Raw genomic sequence first — 23,143 nt, 5'->3', positions numbered from 1 at the left:
TTGAGCGTCCCGTTCTTCTCGGTATCCAAGGCAACAAATGAGGAATCCATCGACTGATATAAACGCATGCGGCACGCGGACATGGGCCAAATAAATTAAAAGCCAATCATTTTTGTCCTGGTTGACCAAGTGAGTGATAGCCTTCTAACTTTATATCATATTAACATCGGATATAGAGGCAGAACAGGTTGTAAAACACACAGAGGTGAGAGATGGTGTCCTCGTATTGAAGTGAGATTAGAAATCACAGGACGGGCCGCAGCGTTCGGCTTTCACAGCGTTATCATTGGAGGACGGCTGCACCCTCTCGGTTCATTTATACACACTCCCATTTACTCATAAGCTGTGAGCAGAAACTGTCTGAATAGTCCAACCGCTGCGAGAGAAAACAACAAATTATATACTAGTGTCCTATTTTATCTCCAAACATAAAGAAGCAAAGAGTCAGCTTTGACAGTATTTGTTCCAAACACATCAGAATGAGACGAGTGGTAGTGATGCAGGCGGTCCTGCAGGCAATTAAAAGCTCAAAGACCTGCAGCTGCTACAACATGAAGAAACAACTGTTTACACAACATTTGTCTCCGTGATAAATTCTTGTATCATGGAAATGTGCTATGTCAGCATATTTCACATCTCACAGTGACATATTTTAAAGATGTGTTTACATTTACCTGCTCGCTACCTTAGCCAGAAGCAAGGTATTGGTTTCACCCCTATGTGTGTGTGTGTGTGTGTGTGTGTGTGTGTGTGTGTGTGTGTGTGTGTGTGTGTGTGTGTGTGTGTGCGTAATTAATGACTTAACACCACATGGACACATTTTTACTAAACTTGATGGGAGTATTAGTAGGGAGGATATCTACAGATGATTAACTTTTTGAGAGGCTCCGTCAAAGGTCAAAGTCAGGAAAAAAAGGGGACTGAAAAAACAAATTTCTCTGAAAGACATCTCTGAAAGTAACAGAGATAATCTAAAGCTTACATTGATTAGAAAATGATTCCCCACCATATGATGTCATATGATAAGTAATTTCACGAGGATGTCAAAAAAATTATGTCATACATAAAAAAAAAATATTTTTTCTGATATTTTCCATCCCATAATATGGAAAATATATATTCCATAATATATGGTAGGAATTAATTCTTCATGATGTCACTATGAAGCCAGAAAATTAGAGTTAGTTATTGGTGGTGTTAATAAAGTAAAAAATTACGGTTGACAATAACAGCGACTTCTTTATTGCTAAGGCAAAATGGAACTATATACTTAACTAGTCTAAATATACAAATATAAATAAGTGCAAAATTGACATAACCAAATCACATAATAAATAAAACCAAATTCAACTACAGTATTTTAACACTTAATAACAGTTTTAGTGATTAATACAACAAAATACTCTCAAATCCAAACTCGTCGTTGATTGTCTCCCCACCACCAGGGCTGCACACAGCTGATGTGCTTGGTCTAGGCCAAGTGATGTTTATGTTGCCTGTAATCAGGACAACTACTCACTACATAACTCAGGCACAGAAATCGAGTCGGTCCAGTACAGGTACCGATGGTACCGTATAGGAACCGGTGCCTGATTGGTACAAACCCTATTGGCCAATAACGCATTGACTTTTTCAACGATCTACAGTTTATATAGATTAAACAATAATTTGTAATCATGTAAGTATGAATAATACCGCAACAACATCATTATGAAATGGCATTAGTGCCATCTAAAAAAGTTAGCATTGCCTTATCGGGTCTGATAAAGAATGCACCTCGGAGTTCTTGGCTGTGGAGATTTTAAAGGAGGCTCTGTAACGTTAGATTGACGCTAGAGGGAAGGTGGCTGTGGTCCGTTCTTCTTACAGCCGAACACAGTACAGCTTTCTGCTCTTAAACTCATTCCATGCACGATCAAGTGCTTCATCAAATTTGTTGTGTTCCAGATCTTGGCAGCAATGTCCTTTTTTCATAAATTGCATCAGATTCTTCTTCTTCTGAGTTTGGTTTATTGCATCAAATTTTATTTCTTTGATATTTTTGACCCCACTATGACACGCACACAAATCTCTCAAAATACAACACGCACACGTACATGCACACGCACACGCGCACGCACACGCACACGCACACGCACACACTCTTGGGGTGCGACAAGTGATTTTCCTGGATGCCTCTACAACAGCCAATCACCTGATTATTAAATCTTGGTAGAGCAGCTCAGTGTTGAGTTTCACTTCCCTGCTGACATGTGATTTTGGCCAAGCTACGCTCTGCTAAGTGCTGTCATGAAGGTGTTATCTGTGGGCACATCAATTTAATTTCAATGTTATTTGCATAGCGCTAAATCATAATATACATTATCTCAAGGCACTTTACATAGTAAGGTCGAGACCTTAACATTTTTAGAGAAACCCAACAGTTGAGCAAGCACTTTGTGATGAGAATAAACTCCTCATTAACTTGAAGAACCATCTAGCAGAAGAGAGAGAGAGAGAGAGAGAGAGAGAGAGAGAGAGAGAGAGAGAGAGAGAGAGAGAGGTGTTCAGTGCATGAGGCTTTATCAAAAAGGAACGTTTTAAGTCTAACCTTAAATGTAGAGATGGTGTCGGCCTCCGAACCCAGAGTGGGAGCTGGTTCCACAGGAGAGGAGCCTGGTAGCTGAAGGCTCTACCTCCCATTCTAGAACCACAAGTGAGCCTGTATTTTGGTAGCGAAGTGATCTATTGGGACAATACAGTGTAATGAGCTCATTGATATATGAAGGGGCTTGATTGTTAAGGGCTTTGTATGTGAGGAGCAGGATCTGGTCTATTCTGAATTTTTGAAGCTAAGACAGGAGTAATATGATCTCTCCTTCTAGTTCCTGTCAGCACTCGAGCTGCAGCATTTAGACCAACTGGAGGCTTTTCACAGACTTACTGGGGACATCCTGAAAATGAAGAATTACAGTAATCCAGTCTAGAGGTAACAAATGCATGGACTAGTTTCTCAGCATCCTTCTGAGACAGGATGTTCCTAATTTTCATAATATTGCTTCTGAGGAGGAAAGCTGTCCTATAGACTTTTTTTATATGTGGGTCAAATGACATGTCCTGTTCAAACATAACTCCAAGGTTCCTCGAAGTGGAGCTGGGGGCCAAGCTGATAGCATCCAATGCGACTATCTGGTCAGACAACCTTTCTCTGAGGTGTTTAGGGCCAAGTACAATGACTTCAGTTTTGTCTGAATTTAGAAGTAAAAAGTTCTGGGTCATCCAGGCCTTAATGTTCTTGAGACATTGCTGAAGTTGAACTAAGTGATTAGATTCCTCAGGCTTCATAGATATGTACAGTTGGGTGTCATCTGCGTAACAATGGAAGTGTAAGTGGTGCTTTCTGATGATGTTGCCTAAAGGAAGCATATATAAGGTGAAAAGTATCTGTCCCAAAACAGAACCTTGTGGAACTCCATGACTAACTTGTGTGTGCATGGAGGAGTCATTGTTAACATCAACAAATTAAAATCTATTTTATAAATACGACTTAAACCAGCCTAATGCCATTTCCTTTAATCCCAACATATTGTTCCAGTCAAATGGTGTCAAATGCTGCACTAAGATCCAACAGGACAAGTATAAGTCCAAGTAACAGTGCTGTTTCTGTGCTGTGATGGAATCTAAATCCTGACTGAAACTCCCCCAACAAGCCATTACTGTCTAAGTAATCGCAGAGCTGGTTAGCAACAGCTTTTTCAAGGATTTTGGAAATGAAGGGAAGGTTTCATATGGGTCTATAATTAGCTAAAACATCTGGGTCAAGAGTGGGCTTTTTAAGCATCAGCAGTGGAGTGGAGGGTAATTACGGTAATTGAAATGTGTTGTGTTGAGGGAACTTTAATTGTCTGAGCGTGTCTGTCATGTGATGTGATTTCAGTGAAGCAAAGTGTTTGAGAGTGAAATGTTACGTTAAGACGAGCAGAACTCTGTGAGGGAGCACTGGATCCTAACAGCAGCAGTTTATATGTGCAGATCGTGTGAAGCTTTTCATTCACCAGAGTCCTGAAATGCCCAGAAAAGCACTGGTTCAAAAATAAACAAGTCTAAGAAGGTATTCAAGACTTCTTCTTAAAAATGTCTTAATTTTTCAAGCCTGCCGTCAATGATGTTCATTATAAATGGATTTTGTGTCAGATTGGGACTGTGTTGGATTGTTGTGACAGTGGATTATGCTGCAGGAGGGAATTTATTCATGTGTGAGGAGTTACAGTCAGAACAACCTGTAGCAAACAGTGACTATGTTGACATGGACAGTAATATTCTGACTATTGATATTTTTCTGAATAAAACATTTTAATTATGATGTTTAAATGAGTTGCTGATAGAATTTTTCCATATATCCAATATTCCATCCAACAGTCTCATTATGACTCATGTCAACGTTACGTCCTACTACTTGTTTACACTCTAACCCTGGGCATGTATCGTCAAGATGTTAGAAACTGTCGTTTGTTGATGTCACAAAATGATGTGAAAATTGACGTAGACATGTTGACCAAGGACAGAATAGTCCACTTATTGTGAGTATAACCTAATTTAGGTGAAGGGAATCAGAAAATTATGTTTACATGGCAGCATTTTATTCAGATTTTTGTCTCAATCTGGATGAAATCATTACTGTTATATACACTGCTGGATATAATAATGAATACATCTAGTCAATATTGTTACCTCTGCCAAGGAGGTTTTGTTTTCATTGGCTCTAGTTTTCTGCTGGATGAATTACTGCAAAACTTGGTAAAACTCTGAACTGAAAAGGGCCGTGGATTTTGTCCCCCGTGACAGCGACCACTAACGCTTTCAATATACAGTACATATGGGCTCTCCACAGACTTAAGGTTCATGATACTTTTCATTATTTCTGTTCAGGACAACGTTTACAAAGTAGATATACATGCCTGCTGCAGTCATTCACATCATCATTTCATCTTTTCACCAGTAATTGTTTGATCACATTGCTCATTTTGAAGAATCTAAAATGGACGAACGATTTTTAGTCAGAAATACTTTTATTTTTTGGTGCTTCTGCTTAAAAAAGAATGTGTGAAATTTTCAATGGATTATCAAAATAGTTGTGATTATTAGTTTTCTGTTGAATGATAAATCAATTAATCACTTTGTCATGGCTGAAATCCAAATGTCATCACTATGACGATAGTTGGAAAATGGATAAATTGCCAAAAACAGAGAGAATCTGGATAATGGGACGAAAATAAGTCAATGAATTCCCAGAGGTGTCTTAAACGTCACATCAGAACTTCTCAGCTTTTACTCATGGGCCAGTTTATAAATGCCAGAGAGTGAAACCTGCATTTATTCACCAATCAATTCAAGTCAAATTACATTCTGCCTGCAAGGTGTGTTGTCAACACACATAAGCTTTTAGCCATAGGACGGGAGCCGCGTAAGCATCCTTGCGAATTTCGCCACCAAAGCTAATTTCCTTTCTCGATACACACTGTGTATTTTAACACAATCAGCAACCGCCACCATTTTTTTTTTTTTCTTTCTTGTTACTTGTGGATGTGTGATGCATCATGGGGCAACGAACCTGGACGAGGACGTCGCAAGGGCTCAGTATTGAGGAAGACGAGGAGGAGGAAGAGGAGGTGTAGAGGGGATTAATATGCGTTTGTAGTGCTAAATCAATGTGCCTGTGAGCTGAGGCACCTGATTAGCATGACCCCGTCCTGCACATCAGCACATTCAGGGCTGGGGGAGGCTGATTAAGAGCCAATGCTAATTTACCCTCAACCCTGTCAATGAAAGAGAGAGAAAGAGAAAGGGCAGAAGATGCAAAGAGGGGAGTGTGTGCACTGTATGTTCACATGTACAGTACATGTGTGTTGTGTCGGTGGGTGCACGATACCAAGCACCAGGTGTCCTCTGCATGAAAGTGACAATACAGTTTCTCAAGAAAAGATTAATCTCACCACAGTGGTGAAAAAAGTACATTTACTCAAGTGTAGTTTTGAGGTACTTTTCTCAAGTATTTACATTTGATGCTTCTTTACTCGTTTACATTTCTGAGGGAAGTACTGCACTTTTCACTCCTCTACATTCATATGCAGTAAGTTCTAACTTCATACAAAACAAAGGATCAGTTATAAAATATGATGCACTATAAAGTACCTTGTCTGACTCGTCGGATTTTGACTGTATGAGCCACTTAATTTCCAGCAGTATTCTGAGACATGAGCATAAACAGTTTTTGATTTGTTAAAGACAAGGTTGTGTTATCTTCAAGATAGTATTTCATCAAATAATGGTCTGAAATAGTTTCATGATATTTCGGATCTAATCGCCAGTGGTAAAAGAAGTATTTAGATCCTTTACAAGAATGTAAAAATACTAAAATGTTTGCATGAAAAACCCTACATATGTAAGAGAACAACAGTATCAGCAAAAATGTAGTTCAAAAGTTGACAAAAAGTCCTCATTCTGCAAGAAAATGGCCTTCTATTGACAAAATGTATTCTTTAGTTTGTAAGAAGCGGTTCACTGTTGTAGGAGATTGTTTTAATAAAAATTAAAAAAAGGTCAAATACAGAAATTAAATCACTATAAATATTTTTCTGTAATCTTTTTTTTTAATAGCTGGTAGTTTTACCTCATTGTGGCTTGGTAAGGAAACATTTCTTTGGTGCAACTGGCAACAAGTCAGGGACATCTTTAAAAAGACAGTACACATGTCTACATGGGCCCCAATGATTTATTATTACCTTATTTCTGAACCAGATTATGACAATAGTCTGAATGAGACACTGCTATGTAAACAGCATGTTCTAATTACCATTATCAAAAATCAAACAATTACATGTGGAGTATTTCAACCGTTTAAGTGCAAACAAGGTTAAAATAATGAGGAGCTGTAGCTTTTCCAAAAAACACACAAAGAGGTTAATGGCAGCATTGTGCAGTAAAGTACTTCAGGTTAGGGTTTTAAAAATGAAAGGAACATTGCACGTATGATGTAGTGAACATAATGTCGACCTGAGTAATCATAAGAATATGCCCTAGGACATGTAAACAGGAATACTCTATAAACAACTTCATAATGGAGTTTATGTCTTAGTCAGAATAAGATCAATAGAATATTGTTGTCCATGTAAACATGGTCACTGTTTTTTGCAAAGAGAAATAAGCTAAAAAGTTTGGGATCCGCTGGTTTTATCTTTACAAATACATTGTTTTTGCATGTTATAGTAACATCTTGATCTTAAAGGTAACTAGTGACTATTTTCCATTTGAAATGCAATGGAGTATAAAACAGAAAAGGGATACTTCAGTGTCAAAGTGAAAACAAATTTTTACAAAGTGATCTTGATTAATCGAACTATAAATTTGATAATGTTAACTAAATTATCATTGGCGCAGAGTTTACAAGTTAAACGTATATTCTTAATATAATTTTGTCCCCATAAATGTATAGAGAATGTAGACCTGGAATGCAATATATCCATAAAGACTCACTGACTTATATTTGACTTCATACTATAAATATGAAATGATCCAAGTTTGTTGTAGCTCAGAGTTTGGTGGATTGTCTCCTGTGTGTGTTTGTTTTGGGAAATTAAAGCAACTGCCAGTCAACGTGAGTTTCATTTCGACGTGTATGAAACGGATTCGGCTGCTCAGATGCCTTTAATATTGCGGCTATTTACCATTCGGTTGCATGAGTGGAGACACAGAGGAAGCCCAGCAGCCAAGGGCCTGCATGGATGCTGCGTCTCATTAAGTTGTTTGTCAGCCAGCATTGAAGAGTGCCAGCGCTCGGACACCAGCCTGAGCTGCAGCTGTGCCAATCAATACAGTACGCACAGTATCTGCTTTCAGCCTGTGAACAGGTTGGCACGCATGCTGGCAGGACGGCAGGGCAGAGCGAGACACTGCCTGTGGGGACATGCACTTCATACTGTACAGACCTGGAGAGAAATCTAAACGCAGCCAGTGTATTGTCAACAGGTGTATTAAAAGGATCAGAGAAACCAAAGAGGGAAATTACTCAGTGTTCTTGCTCAATAAAACCAAAGTACATGAGATTTTCTCCAATCAGAGGATGTGTCAGCTCTCATTGTGAATAATGACAACAGTCATAGTGGTGGTAAATAGAGAAATGCCAATCATCATGAGGGAAACAGTCACCATCAGTATAAATAGAAATCTGAGTTTGAGAAAAAAGCAGTCGTTTTAGTTTAATTTGAATAGTACTTGGCTGTGAGTTATACTACAAATATGGACAAACTTGATTCTATAGGGGAAAACTTGAGTAAATCCGGTCAAATCTAACCTGTAACCCCATAATTATCGCCAATAAAATGTTTGTTTTAGCATGGATCAAATTTATAATGATAACTATACGGCACATTTGTCTCTCAAAATGTTGTTTTTAACAGGGTTTATATTTTACACAGTATTCCACAAAAGTAGGCTTCTAAATTGTTTAATCAATGACGTCAATGTCACCAATTTTATCGAACAGAAAGGCATAACAACTTAATGCTAGTGCTAAAACTACATTTTAGACTGGTTTCTGGTTGAATCTTTAATGTTTCTAGCTGATTCATTTTAAAACAAAGAGCCCTGAAAAGGATCTTAAACATGCACTTGTAGTATTATATTAAAGTATTTGTCTTACAGGCTAACTTAGCAGGACATGCTAACATCTGAGGCTCATAATCAGATGAGACAAAACGGCTAATTCAGTCCTTTAAATCCTCAAAACGTTTCTTCTTGTATTTTTGGTTTTTAAATGTTCTGCCGTGCTCAGTAATGGTTGCTCAGCCATTGGCTATCAGCAGAAGGGTAAAGCAAAAAATCGATTAGACTAAAAATGATTCACAACTGTTTTAATTCAAAAGTCATCAGCAGAAACCATAAACATGATAAAGCGTGTTAATAGCTATCACTGCTGAGTGTACAGTGAATGGATCTTCATTCCCCGAAACTGTCTTAGACTCGATGTCATAATCCGTTTTCAGTCATGACCTGCGGGTAAAATGAGAATTGGCTGCAGAGTTTACCCAGACTTTTCCTTTCACACATGCACAATGCAGCAGGAGGTTCTCTGCACAGACGCGTTCACAACAGCAACAAATCCTTTGCATTATTCAGGCGAGAGGTGGAGCAGCCAGGTGTAGCAGACAGAGGCGGAAAGAAACGTATTAACTCCGCTGCGTAGATCACAGGATTTTCTTAACACACAGACACCGGTGTCGACTCTTATCACCACAAACTCTCTTGACATCTTCGTCGGTATGTTCCACGTGTGTCACCGCTTTTTCACCGGGAGATATTTGTTTTGTTTTAGTTTTTTTCATTTTTGTTAGAAGTGTCATCAACCCCCCCCCACACACACACACACACACTTGCGGTGTGGGGGATCCCCTTTTACACATCAACTTCCCCTGGATTCATAAAGACATTATACTAGGAGGTCAGGCAGAGAAAGTTCGCAGAAACTGCGGAGTGTCTTATTTGGACATTGTCGTCCACACATGGAGAAAGTACAGAGGAACTGCGGAGCTCGGTGCGTGTCTGAAAGCAGCGATACTCATGTGGTTGTCATGGGAAGAAGAAACTGAAGATTCGCTGCTCTGTGTGATCGTGACCTCAACCCAAATCAAAATGGCGACCTCAGTGCTAATCACAGTGCTCCTGAGTGCATCCTTTCATGTGGGCCGGGGCCAGAGCTTCAGAAACACAAGACGCCACAGAGGTCGCCACCGTCTTTGGCTATTAGCACGGAGGTCAAAGCTTTCCTTTGGACGGGGTCGTTGTTTTCCGGCAGCCGCAGATTGGCCGCGTTTTACCACAGAGGAGAGTCACCATAGCTCTCGCTCTCGCTCTCTCTCTCTCTCTCTCTCTCTCTCTCAAGAGGCCTCCGTCAGAACAATGTCACCCAGGCTGAGATAATCTCTGCTCACCAGGCTGCCCTGATAAACTATGAAGTGTAACAGATGAACCGCAAATGAGCGTGATGAAAGGTGATGTGATGTCAATGACATTACAGTCTTCTACTAAATGTGCACAAATAATAACATGCTGCAAGACTAGAATTGGACAACAAATCACGTTTTTTTTTAAGCCCTAATTCTAAAGAAGCCTGTCATTTATCATATAAAATAGTTCAAATAATCATGCATCAGTAATAACAATGAACATATACACAAAAAATTATATATCAGTAAAAGGTACATGTAGCCCCCAATACTTTACTATTACTTACAGTAGAGTGCATTGTTAAGTTAGTACTTTAACTAGTATTTTAACAAGGAGCTAAGATTAATCGATGGTGTTAAGAACTGTTGGGAGCATTTATTAAGTCACGTATGAAGAGCACAAAGGTCCTGAATCTATATTTTTGTTCCTATAATTTTTTGACTATTATAGCTTCTTTTCTTCAGTTTGAAAATACTATATACTAAACACTATAACTGAAATTCAGCAAATGTATTTTAAATTATCACATTCTGCAAGACAAATTTGCACCATAAATTAAGTATTTAAAGGTTTTTTTTTAGCCTTTGACTGAAATTATATTTAATATATTTCAGGATAAAGTCAGTGAGCTGCTGGACAGGTATGAACAAAAAGATAATCACTTTTTTTTATTATAGGGTTTAATGTGAGTCCAGTTAGAAACCTTCAATATGTCAGAGGTGGCTGACATTATTAGCCAACAGCTAATGTTTAATAGAAGGTCAAACATCCATTCAGTATATCAACAAATCAATATATGTGTCTCGCCCTGTGCAGCACTACTAAACATGGTGTATCATGGACTTGTCCTTTTTTCTGCACTAACCCGTCCACAGCACAGACTCGTCCCTGTCTATCTGTCAGCCTCTCTCTCTGTCTGCCTCCCCCCCGGGGGCACTGCTGTGCTTAAACATCCCCCCAGGCAGGATCCGAAGCGCTGACAGGGGCTCTGCAGATCCTTAACGAAAATGAAGACGTGAAACCTCCAGAAAGTGGTGAGGGAGGATTGACTTTAAATAAGTGGCCTCTCAGATAGAAGCAGTTCCACCGCCCTGAGGCAGAGTTGTTGCCACATCTTCCCCCGACAATCCCCATGGTTGGCCCTCACCGCAGGCAACAAGCTGCTGGGAGACAGCTTCATACATGCGCTGTGTGGCCACACTCAGTATTATGCAGGAGAACAGAGTGCATCCTGGCATGGAAAATGTGCAGGGACTTCAGCTTTTTCTTATGAGGTAGAGCATGGTCAGCCAAACCCAGGGGCACCTTGAGGCAGAAAACTGCAGTCCGAACTCAGGGACGGCCCAGTGTATGCTGGGAGGTCACTGTGAAGGTCACTGCACTTTTAAACGCACTGATACACATTGATGTTAATACAGAGAATGCATATATAGGACTGGAGAAGGAGAAACACTGTAGGCCAGCCGATCCTTCGAAGCCATGCAAATGAGCTGGATCCTCTTGAATCCTAGAAAGCTCCAACATCACAAACCTTCTCGCTGTTTTCCAGAAGATTTAAATCCAAGCCACTTGGTGCTGTGGATAACAGCTGCCACACAGTCACATGTCTTTATACTGTATGGCTCAAATGATGTAAGTTTCTGTTTATAATGTCAAGACTTGGCAGCAACAGCTTCAGAAACTAAAAAAAACAAATTCAACATGTTTACAGGGGTACATTTTTGTCTGTGTGACACATTGTCAGATGCTTATTGAAGTGAAGAGGCTAGATCACATCAGTGTGATCAGATCTTTGTCTAGATGAGTGCAGTTTATATCCTCTTCTCTCTACGTTTGTCTGCCTTTCTGAGGTTTCCTGCAACTTTGGTGTCACCTTAAGCTCCTACACTATAAAACAGACAAATTGTCAACAATCATTGAATTTAGCTGGCCCTCTATCCTTTTGTCTCTGCAAATGAAGCTGATGGATGAAAAAAAAGCCATGGTGCCCTCTCTCAGGTAATGTGCTGTGAACGACCACGTCAATACCTTCATGGTTAACGGAGTGGCGGTGGCGGTGGGGATTTTGGAAGAGTGATACATTTAGAGCAGGACACTGGAGCAGGGTCAGCTCTCAGGACAACTTAATATTTAATCAACCCGCCTCACCAGTAACCCTAAACCCCACAATCCCCTGTGGTGGAGCAAGGAGACATGTGGGAGAAGGGGGGGAATAGACACAGAGAAAGACAGAGGGGAGAGAGAGGGCGAGACAACACTTTATCTTTCAAATTGTCTCGCAGTTGGACTGAGTGTGAATTAAGTGTGCGAGAGATGGGGGGGGGGAAAAGAGAGAAAGACAAGATGAGATGGGGGACGTTTGGCGGTTGACTAAGACAACGAGATGACCGCGTGCCGCAGACGAGAGATGGACAGATGGAAGAAAAATGGAAGTGAGGTGAATAACGGTGCTCAAGTCGTGTCCATCATACAGATCAGAGCTCAGTGGACGGGCACTTTCAGGCAAGGTTAAAGAAAGAGATAAGCACATGGTGATGTTGAATGATGATATGATGAATACAGGCCGGCCATCGAGCACAGACATTACACGGGTCAGGTCAAAAGCACATTCATAAAAGGTGCTCACTAGTGATGTGTGACGTTCTTAAACTCAGACTTAGAGCCGCGGCCATTTTCTTATTATCATAAAACATATTTTGTCTTTTTGTGTGGCTGAATCAAGTTTAAAGGTTTTATACACAATAAGAAAACAAAGAATAGATCATTTAAACAATATGTGAATATTGACAATATTTCTAATCACTGCTGTCCTGATGACATTACATTTACATAGAAATAGTTAAAAAACCTTAACTTGAGTGGCTTTTAGAACCTCGTTTGTTTATTACCCTTTACACAATACAAACATTTAACAGAATCATTGAATGGATATAAAGATGGATGACATCACAGCCAACGCGTCTTGATCACCATCTGGTGACTGACCGCAATATAAGTCATAAATCCTCCTTGTTAGCAGTTGGAACATGGACCAAACTTAATAAAATAGTCTTGTCAATGAATTTCTCTTAAAGAGGGTTCCTGTTATTTTAGGTAGTTCTTATCACACCGATGTATGTTCAAGTGTTCGTGTTTCTAATAACTTCGGTTTTAATGAGTTATTTAATTACATAAAAACGAGGTAAAACATGATTGACAGCTGAGACTGACTCGGGATTAGTCAAGTGCGTGTATCGGCAGGAATTAGCTACCACGACTCTATCCAGTGTTGTAAACACTATTACAAGCAGGGGAAAAAAATAGACGCCACCTTGTTTCTTTTCCCCGGGTATTTTAAGAAAACAGCAAAAGTAACCAAAACGAGGAGGGGGCAATTTCACTCCCTATCCCTACACCTGGCTTTTTATTGGTTGAGGAGTACACGACGGGGAGAAATCCGAGAGTAGACGTAGTTTCACACGAGCACAGAAGCAGATTGAGGGAGAGGAGAAGAGCTGAAGCTTGGAGAGCAGGAAATGTAAGCACAAGCAGGGTTTTGAGTGGCATCATTACAAAAACTGAACGTGACTCAAGAAGTCCTGCTCTCAAACTGAAAAAACCACACTCCGGCCTCCTCCCACAGTCCAAAGACATGCAGGTTAAGTTAATTGCAGATTCTAAATTGCCCATAGGTGTGAATGGATGTTTGCTGGTGACCTGTCCAGGGTGTACCCCTGCAATTGCCCAATGTCATCTGGGATCGGCTCTAGCCTCTCCAGTATGTTTCCATGTTTGTGTACGAGTTCATATACAGATAGATAGGTTTATTTTGAATTTTTTGTGACATTTCCTTTCATTTTTATCTTATGATGAAATACTGGATAGGTTATAAAAATATACAAAAAAAAAAACAACACTGGTGGAATTTGAATGAGCTGAAATGTCACGGATGTAGTTAACGTCTGACAAGGTGTCCCAAGTAGATGTTGCTGCATTTTAAGGCGTCACAGAGCAAAGTGATGGAGAACCACTCTGCCGGTGTTTCATTAATGAAACTTTAAAAGCTTATTTTCATCAGAGCTGGGTGTGGCACATTATTTGGCAGGCAATGGATATGTGCTGCAACAGCACTCAGCCCAAGGAGCCTCATCAGGTGCTGGTTGTCCCCTTGGTTACCGCCCAGCGGACGGTGAGCAATGAGCGCCCAGTCAGCCATGACCACCGCTCGCCACTCTCAGGGCGGCTTCCCCCACTGAGGTGGCTGACCGTCATGTCGCCTCAGGGTGCAGGGGGGTTGAGGATAAGTGGATCCCTGACAGGGAGAAAGGTATACGGAGAGGGGAGCGGTGAATGGCAGCAGGAGGCAGATGGGCCTCCAGGAGCCCTGGCGGGTCCCCGTGGAGGTGCAGGTGGCCCCAGTTCAGCACGGAGCCACCCGGCCCGGCCTTAGCACTTTGGGTAGAAGCTGGGAAAAGTGCTGAGGCGGCAGCCATATGGGGAGATGAGGTGAAGTGGTGAAGAATGTACCAAGGCTGAAAGTTTAAGTGTGCATGTTAAACAGGAGAGAGGGGGGAGGTAAAGTCAGAGGCTAAAGGATGGCAGGAGGTGACTGAAGAAAATAAAGGATGGGTTTGAGAGACTTCCTCTGCAAACAGTTCTCTAACTCCAGCATGACTTCATTTTACCCAACACCTTATCTCCCCCTTTTGACCCTGTCTTGACTGCTAAAGTGACATCATATTCTGTTTCCAGTTTTTTTTTTGCTTCTTATTAATTAGCTGCAAGGACGCCGTTTGCTTTTCAAGGACATGCCTCTGCACTGCAGCATGGCTCATATACATGCCAGAGCCCCGTAGCCCTTTTGTTGACTGCCGTTCATACAAAGCAGCGAGGCGGTTCGCTCCGAGGTCTGCGGAGAAGTGTGCGGAGAGAGGGAGGGAGAGTCAAGCAGCGTGATTGCATAAGGTTGGATAACAGGCTCACTGTGGGGACACACACTCACTAGACAGTGTTGATGGAGTCTTTCACAGGCCTGATGGGGTGTTGATTAGGATGTGTTCACACACGAGGAGCAGATGCTGAAATGGATTCTAATGTGCTTTTCTCTTTGTTTCCTCTCTTTCTCCCTTCTGTCCGTTTCGCCTTTCTCCCCTCCGTGTGAACACCAATCACACCCCTACCTCCCCTCCATCCCCCCTTCCCTTTTTCCCTCCTCCACTGATTTCCAGGTGCCGTGCGAGCCTCCAGCATCTTCCCCATCCTCAGTGTCATCCTGCTCTTCATGGGAGGCCTGTGTATAGCTGCCAGTGAGTTCTACAAGTCACGCCACAACATCATCCTCAGCGCAGGGATCTTCTTTGTGTCTGCAGGTGAGTCAAACTCCTACAAAGTAATACAGAAGGCCAGGCATCAATTCAATGGGCAAGACCTTCTTTGAGCAGCTGTGTATTGAATCTATAGCCTCCAAAGTGCATGGCTGCACAAGAAAAGCCTTGCTGTGGTCCAAGAACAGTGGCGTAAAACACCATCACCTTAATAAAAGATCTAAGCCGTTATTTAAAGCTGAATACACACTGGCACCAGGGAGCCACAGCGCATCATATGATGCATGACAGTTTTGTAGTTAATCATTTCGCTGACTTCCAATAACTATTAGGGGCAATTTGGGGTTCAGTATCTTGCCAAGGACACTCTGGCATGCAGAAGGGAAAGACTGGGATCTTACTGCCGACCTTCTGGTTGGAGGACGAGCGCTCTACCCCTCAGCCACTCGTCCCACCTGTAGCTCCAATAGGAGGTGCACCAACCATAGACTGTATATAAAGATGGACACCATGACAGCTCCCCAAAAGTGAAACCAAATCATCTGGATCACCCCCTGGTGGCAAGCTGCAGTATAGGCCATATATCTTGCCTCCTCCATGTTGGCATATGGGAATTGGACTAAACTAAAATGTCAAGTGAAGACGCTTAATAACGTCAAAAGTGCCAGGTGGGGGCACCAGTAGCCAGGATACACAAGCTTCATTTTTGTACAACAGGAGGAAGTGGAGACAAAATCATCCAATGTTCGATCAGTTATCGGTGGTATAAATCAAAACAGACGAGCTCAAGGATGTCTCTCTTTTGTGTCTCTGCACGCAGACTTTTTAACAGTGTATTTGGGTGATGACACAGGCATCAGTATTATGGATATTGAACCTTTACATAGTTAAGCTCTGCACAGAGACCTCATATCAATACTAATATATATTTCCTTCATACGCACTATAGCTACAGATGTGCCTCTAATTTATTACATTCAAGTCACAGGCATTCCATTTTATAATAGACTAAAACCAAATAAATCCAATAAGCCCAAAATGTAATTGAACATATATGGAAAATAAATATAAATATAGACAGTTATATAATTATTTATCTCATTAGTGATACTTAGTTACTTTATAAATGCAATATTTCTTTTTAATTTTGTTTAGTTAGACCAGATAATTTTTCATTTAAACTTACCTGACAAGTTTTGTGTTATGGCCATAGATGGATCAAATGGCAATGCATGTGTGATGTGTACACTTTAGTTAAACCATGCAAACTACAGGAAGCAAAAGAAAACTAACCAGAACCGCAGGGATTTTTCATTTAAAAGAAACGTTTGACATTACTGGTGGTAAGTAGATTGTTAACTTTCTCTCTAATGGCTTCCTGATAAATAATATACATACATAGATATGCATACACATATATATACACACACATCTTAGCCAAAGCTGCTGTAAATCTCATTGCATTTTCCTAGTTTGCTTCCAAAAGTATTCCTTCAATTAGTTGACATTCTTCAGTGCTTTTATAATTAACATTGTACCACCAGCCCATTAACTTGTGTTGTGCTGCTGCTAAAAGTCACTCCTTTCTTTTCTCTCCGTCCTGTTGCTGGGCTGAAAGTCACCCACTGGGACCCATCTCTAAAAATACAATCTCTCTGACACCGTTTCCCTGCAATCCATCTTGGCGGATTTATCATGTCAACCATTTCTCTGTGTGTGACTAAACTAATGAGTGAACGTATTTTCTGTATATGTGGATAAATAATACTCTAACACAGAACAAAGCTCCAGTGAGGATTATTTTATTCTCTGTCCTAAATGATCTGCGTCGAGAGACTGTTTCTCACTGAAAGGGCAAAGACGAGGAGTCAGTTCAGCGTGGACGTGATTGGTTCACAGTGAATCAGCATATTAAACATGTGGTATAATGCTGCACATTATATTAATCATACACCAAGAATAACTAGCTCATCCTGAATTATAGTTTTTGTTTCTCTTTGCTCTTTTCTTCAACTCATTACCCATAATCCACTCCTCCCTTGCCCACGCTGCATCCCCAATCCTTTTAGGTCTGAGCAACATCATCGGCATCATCGTGTACATATCAGCCAACTCGGGGGACCCTTCAAAAAGTGACTCGAAGAAGAACAGCTATTCTTACGGCTGGTCCTTCTACTTCGGTGCCCTCTCCTTCATCATGGCTGAGATGGTTGGCGTCTTGGCCGTGCACATGTTCATCGACCGCCATCGACAGCTCCGAATAGGGGAGCGCGCAGCCGACTACCTCCAAGGCTCAGCCATAACGCGGATCCCCAGCTACCGCTACCGCTACAGACGTCGCTCGCGCTCCTCCTCCCGCTCCACAGACCCATCACACTCCCGCGACAACTCGCCGGTGGGCCTCAAGGGCTTTAGCGCGCTGCCATCCACGGAGATCTCCATGTACACGCTGCCCCGGGACACTCTCAAGTCCTCTGGCACGCCTACCGCTACCTACAACTCTGAGAGGGACCACAACTTCCTGCAGGTCCACAACTGCATCCAGAAGGACCTGAAAGACTCGAGCCACACCAACACAGCGAACCGCCGCACCACGCCGGTATGAGGGAGTTGACACAGGCCAGGCCGGCCCGGCGAAGAGTGGAGACCAGGAGACACGGGAACCCCTGTGGGTGCAGTACGCCCCTGGAGAAGACGGATTTCCATGTTTATAGACATTTGTTCTTTTTGTTCAGGTGCATGACTTTTTCATTAGCATTGTTGAGAGAGTTTCAACAGGTCTGCTGAGTTCCTGGGTTGAATAGCAGAAGCGTGAGCCAGGCTCGTACCGAGAGAGTGAGTTGTGTAATTTTTCTGCACAGGGTGCTTTCATGAGGTTTGGGGCACTGAAAGCGAGGGAGGGGAGGAGGGGGCATTTATGAGATAAAGAGTTGATTTCATGATTTCATTGCCCTTTGGTTTGACATTTTTGCTCCACAGTTTGTTTGGAGCAACAGGTCAAGCTCCCCCTAAGCCAGCCCACCACCTCTTTTATTTATTAACCAATTTGTTCATTTTTTGCATTAAAACTGTGAATTGTTACAGTTTGGGATTCAGTACGAAATAGCCCAATCTGTAATCTCTAACAAAGGTACTATATATATATGTATTACTTTTTATAAATAAATTACGTTATTAATCAAGAGTTACAGACTTTACCGAAGCAAAAAAATGAAAAAAAAAAAAAGTTATAACTAAACCAAGTGCTGTTGATAACACGAGAAAAGACTCTTTTAGTATCTGTTCATTTGAAGGTTGAGAACCAGCAAAGGGCCTTTCGGTCGCAGCAGTACACAGCGACTGACGCCGCCAGAGGCAGACGCTGACAGTGAACGGTAGAATAATACCTTTTCTTTTAACAGAACCTTCTCGTCTTTTTCTCAGTCCCTGTTCGCCTTCTTTTTCGGGGGGAGGGTCGTAATGGGAGTATTGAACCCCTTAACAGAAAGCGCAAACAACAAAAGGGGTCAAAGTTCACAAAGCAAAGACTCCAAATACGACTTCTGCAGAATAAAAAGGAAGGAGCAGAGGGGAAGGAAAAGAAGAGGACGTCAAACAAAAATAAAAACAACTTAAATATGAAATAGTACAAGAAAAGCTAAGTGACTCACAAGTTCAGAAATTAAATGCATGCGATAAAATTACAGCAAATCTGCTCTTGAGAAACTTAAGTTTTAAAGGTTAATAATTATAAGGGGAAAAAAGCAAAAACGCTAAAGTTTTAAGTATTAATGTTTTCATGTGTATTTTTTTTTTTTATTTAGTTCATTTTCTCTTATTGCTCTTGTGAGACAAACCAAACATTCTGACAAAAACTGCTTTTTTTAAATGGTTTGGTTGATTTCTTTATAAATATATAAATATATGTATGTATGTATTTTATTTTTAAAACTCACACAGCCTTAGTCATTCATTTGTTTCTTTTTGATTTTTAATGTGTTGTTCAATTTGAAAATGAAATCTTTAAAGGTGCCAAAACCGAATGAACTTATACTTGGATGCATCAAGTCCTGATGAATAAAATACGAACCCTAGGGGGAACAAATCACCATGTTTCACTGCGTGTCTCTAACACACATTTAATCCTTGAACAAGTTTTTGTTTGTCAGTTATAATAATAGACTGTGTGAAAAAATGTATACTTGGTTTGGAAAGTGAAGCCAATACGGAAGTGCCTTAAACGTGTATTCTCTCGAATGACCAGCAGAGGTCGACTCCACTGGTATTAAAAGAAGTCCGTTTCTGCAGAAGTCTATGACAAAATGACTACTTGTCACTTGATTTATAACCTCAGCAAACATTTGTAATGATTTTATGGTGTCACTCTCTAGTTTCAAGATTTCTTCTTCTGGTGGATGGCTGCACCATAGATTATAAATCCCACCTCCTCCAAATTATTGGATGGGACATAGACCAAACTAAAAAGTAGACATTGAATAAATATTCCTCAAACATGATTTCTGTAATTTTAGGTATAGTTCTTATCACACTGTGGTTTGTTCAAGTTCTCATGTCTCTGATAAGTTTGGTTTTGATTAGTTATTTGATGCCATTAAAACCGGGGTGTAACATAATTGGCGGCTGAGACTGACTCACGATTGGCAAAACACAGGTTTTGAGCAGTTAAACCAAAACACAGGTTTTCTTTAGTATCTGACTGGATTATTTCAAGGATTTTAACAGCCTATTATTAGTGAGGGTCTGCACAAGAAAAGCCGTAAAAATGTGTGTTTGTGTGAAAATCTTTCAGAAACTGTTTCAGGCTAAAAAAGTAGTGAACCCATTACAAAATAAATGCAGAGTTGTCAAACATGAAACCCTGTGTGCTCTGCTAAAACTACGGCCTCTGCCTGCTGTTGTAAAATGGTGATAACACGTTGTAATCAACCACTGGGAGCCGCAATCCAAAAATATCCTAAAGGCCTGTTATCAGAACTGCAATATCTACATGAGTGTGTGTCTGTAAGTGGATTATTGAAGCCAGAAACACACATTACACTCTTCCGGATTATACAGATATGAGAGCATGGAATGAATGAAAATCTGTGTGCTTTTAGCACAAAACGACAATTTATCAAACCTCAGCAAACCCCACAAGGTAGTTTTACTCTTTTATAAACCAGTGAAAATTTCCCACTCTCTGTGTGAAGACATCAGGCAAAATATTGAGAGTCGCAGCATCTTTCTAGGTCATAGTATAGTCACAGTATTCCTGAGAGGCAAACACAGGTTTGCAATAACAGAGCCATGTTTTAGGTAAAGAGAACACACACCATTCTACACCGCCACGCTAAAAGCATTGATTCTAGGGTCCAACATACTCCTGCTATTCTGTGTGTCTGTGTGTGTGTGTGTGTGTGTGTGTGTAAAAGTGTTTATATTTGCTGCTGAAGCCGATAAACAAAGCGAGTCGATTTGTGAGACAAAACCGAGGCTCGTTCTGCAGGACGATGTGTGTTTTATGTATGTGCGCTCAGGGGACAACCTGTATGGACGACAAATGTCAAGCCAAAGTATCTTGATCACCCACTGGTGGCTCAATTAGGTATAGGTCATAAACCTTGCCTCCTCCGTGTTAGTGGATGGGACATGGAGCAAACTAAACAGACAAAGTACACATCCAAGACATAGTTTTTAATTTTAGGTTGTTCTTATCACACTGATGTTTGTACATGTTTCTGGTAAGTTTGGTTTTTATTGGTCATTTGACGATATAAAAACATGGTGAAATGTCATGATTGACAGCTGAGACTGACGATTGGTTGAGGCAGGTCCTCAACATCGCACCTACATCCCCTGATAGCTATTGCACAGACTGGCTCCGATTGAAAACAGCGCTAGATAGCAGCACCTGTATCCAAGATATTTAGGCTTCTTTCGGCTACATTCTTGTACAACGGGAAGTGGAGATGTGTTGTCCATGTTTACTGACGGCCTATGGTGCCAAGAGAAACAAGTGCATTAAGTGTCTAGATACTATTGATTGGGGGTTGTACATAGAAATTGGTAATTTGGGGAGGGGAGCAAAAGTGTTATATTAAAAAAAAGGGCTGAGATCCTGGCTTGCCATTAACCCAGTTCACTGAACTGTTCTCATTGAATTTTAAGAGGAAAAATATGTCAGTCATCTAAATGAACAGGGCTCAGAATTCATGAGCAGAAGTCATTTAACAAGCCTGAATTACATCAAAGTGAAAATGTATGAGTGTGTGTGTGTGTGTGTGTGTGTAGAGGAGGCATCTCATAAAGCAGCACCTGACCCTGGTACAGCCGTCTGAATGTCATATTTTTAATATGTTTAAGGAATTAATAAGTGAGTCTTTTTTTCCTCTGTCTCTCCTCGTCTCCTCTTTGGCACATCCTCAGCATACTCCGTCTTCTCTCATTACTTTTTCAATGCACTGTCTTGTCACGTATTTTGCTGTGAGTTGGCTGTGCCTGGCAGAGGATGGACTGAGGGCCATAAACGTCTGTGAAACAATACATCAACAGTGCTATTGTGATGTGAGGACAAATTCAGACCCCTTTTCCAATTTGGAGGAGAGGCCAAGTTGTCAAACGTTTAAATCAAACTAATATTTAAGATTGGGCACTCCCAGGCCTCTGCATACACTCATGTTAGGGTTTGGATTGATATCTTTTCTAAATATAAAATATTGTCCCACTGACACCAATTTATGTGATTAAATTTAATTTTAAATTATACTTGGAGAACTGTTTAGAAATTATTCTAACTAGCTGTGGGTTATCGAGTTTTCCATACTCACAAAGCACATAATGAAGTTTGAATTACAGCCTGAAAAGGGTATATAGGACAAGACTGTGTTGAAGTGGGTGTAGTTTATTTTCATTCTTTTTATATATTCAGTATATTAACATTAAATAAATGGCAACACCATGTTGTGATTATGATAACACAGTAAAACAGTTGTAATACTATACATATGAATTCATCATAATGTGTTACAACCCATTTTTAAATGTTTGTCATATATGCCCTAATAGCAGTAATGATGGCTGTTTGGCTACATTAGCTAATATAGCCATTGTTATCTAAAAATGTTTGCACATTGCAGGTAGTTGGCTAAACAAGTAAAGGATAAAGTTCCTCAACATTAATACTGAGTAGAATTAGAGCTCTTATTTTGTGATCTTAGGTCAGAAGATTGCATTAGTTACTTAACAGACTCCTGAATTAGCAAACATGTAATGCATGAAAAAATAATGTCAGTTAAGTAAATTCCCAACAGTAAACTTACATAAACCACACATGTGAAAAGTAAAAAAGCTAATTCAGTTTCATTTTATGAAAAACATTGACTTCAAATTGCAGATAAACCAGGTAGGAGGAACACAGTTTTCCAACTTCACTCTGCACCATAATCTGTTTATAAAAAGCTCTGCACACAACATTGAGCACCCAAACAATAAAAAGTGACAGTATATTGTAGAACTGTTTGAGGAGGACTCACTAATGACGAAGACAAATTCTGAAGAAGCTCTGCAGCATTAACGCAGGACAAGAAAACAGAACATTCCAAACAGGCACTTTACTAGTAATTAAAATGTTAGTTTTTCTAATATTTCCTTAGGATGGTTTAAAAGACCATACTCAAATGAAAGTGGTTTTTAGACACGGCTGCTGGCGTTACTCTGCGCTAACAAACTACTGTTGCAGTTTCTAATAGCTAATAGCCTACTTGTATTCAAGAGAAGGAATATTTATAAACTGTAATTGCATCTTTGCCTGAAGTAGCCCATCTGTATGCCACCTGGGATTGCTCTTATCACCCAGTGGACAAAGCAGCTATGTTAATCCA

The 23,143-nt window shown here is 40.5% G+C and overlaps 1 protein-coding gene across 1 annotated transcript in view; it reads left to right on the top strand.

Annotated features, from left to right (window-relative positions):
- The window catches only part of cacng2a (calcium channel, voltage-dependent, gamma subunit 2a), a 64,170-nt gene extending 44,799 nt beyond the window's left edge, over positions 1 to 19,371 (top strand). Inside the window, exons 3-4 of the mRNA XM_034592568.1 lie at positions 15,189 to 15,329; positions 17,354 to 19,371. Coding sequence (XP_034448459.1) covers positions 15,189 to 15,329; positions 17,354 to 17,889 — 677 coding nt within the window. The 3' untranslated portion in view covers positions 17,890 to 19,371. The remainder of the gene's footprint in view (positions 1 to 15,188; positions 15,330 to 17,353) is intronic.
- The last annotated feature ends 3,772 nt before the right edge of the window (positions 19,372 to 23,143 follow it).

The sequence above is a fragment of the Hippoglossus hippoglossus genome, chromosome 8 (genome assembly GCF_009819705.1).
Source record: "Hippoglossus hippoglossus isolate fHipHip1 chromosome 8, fHipHip1.pri, whole genome shotgun sequence".
Taxonomy (NCBI): Eukaryota; Metazoa; Chordata; class Actinopteri; order Pleuronectiformes; family Pleuronectidae; genus Hippoglossus; species Hippoglossus hippoglossus.
Note: the sequence above shows the minus strand (reverse complement) of the source record. Positions and strands in the feature narration are given on the sequence as shown.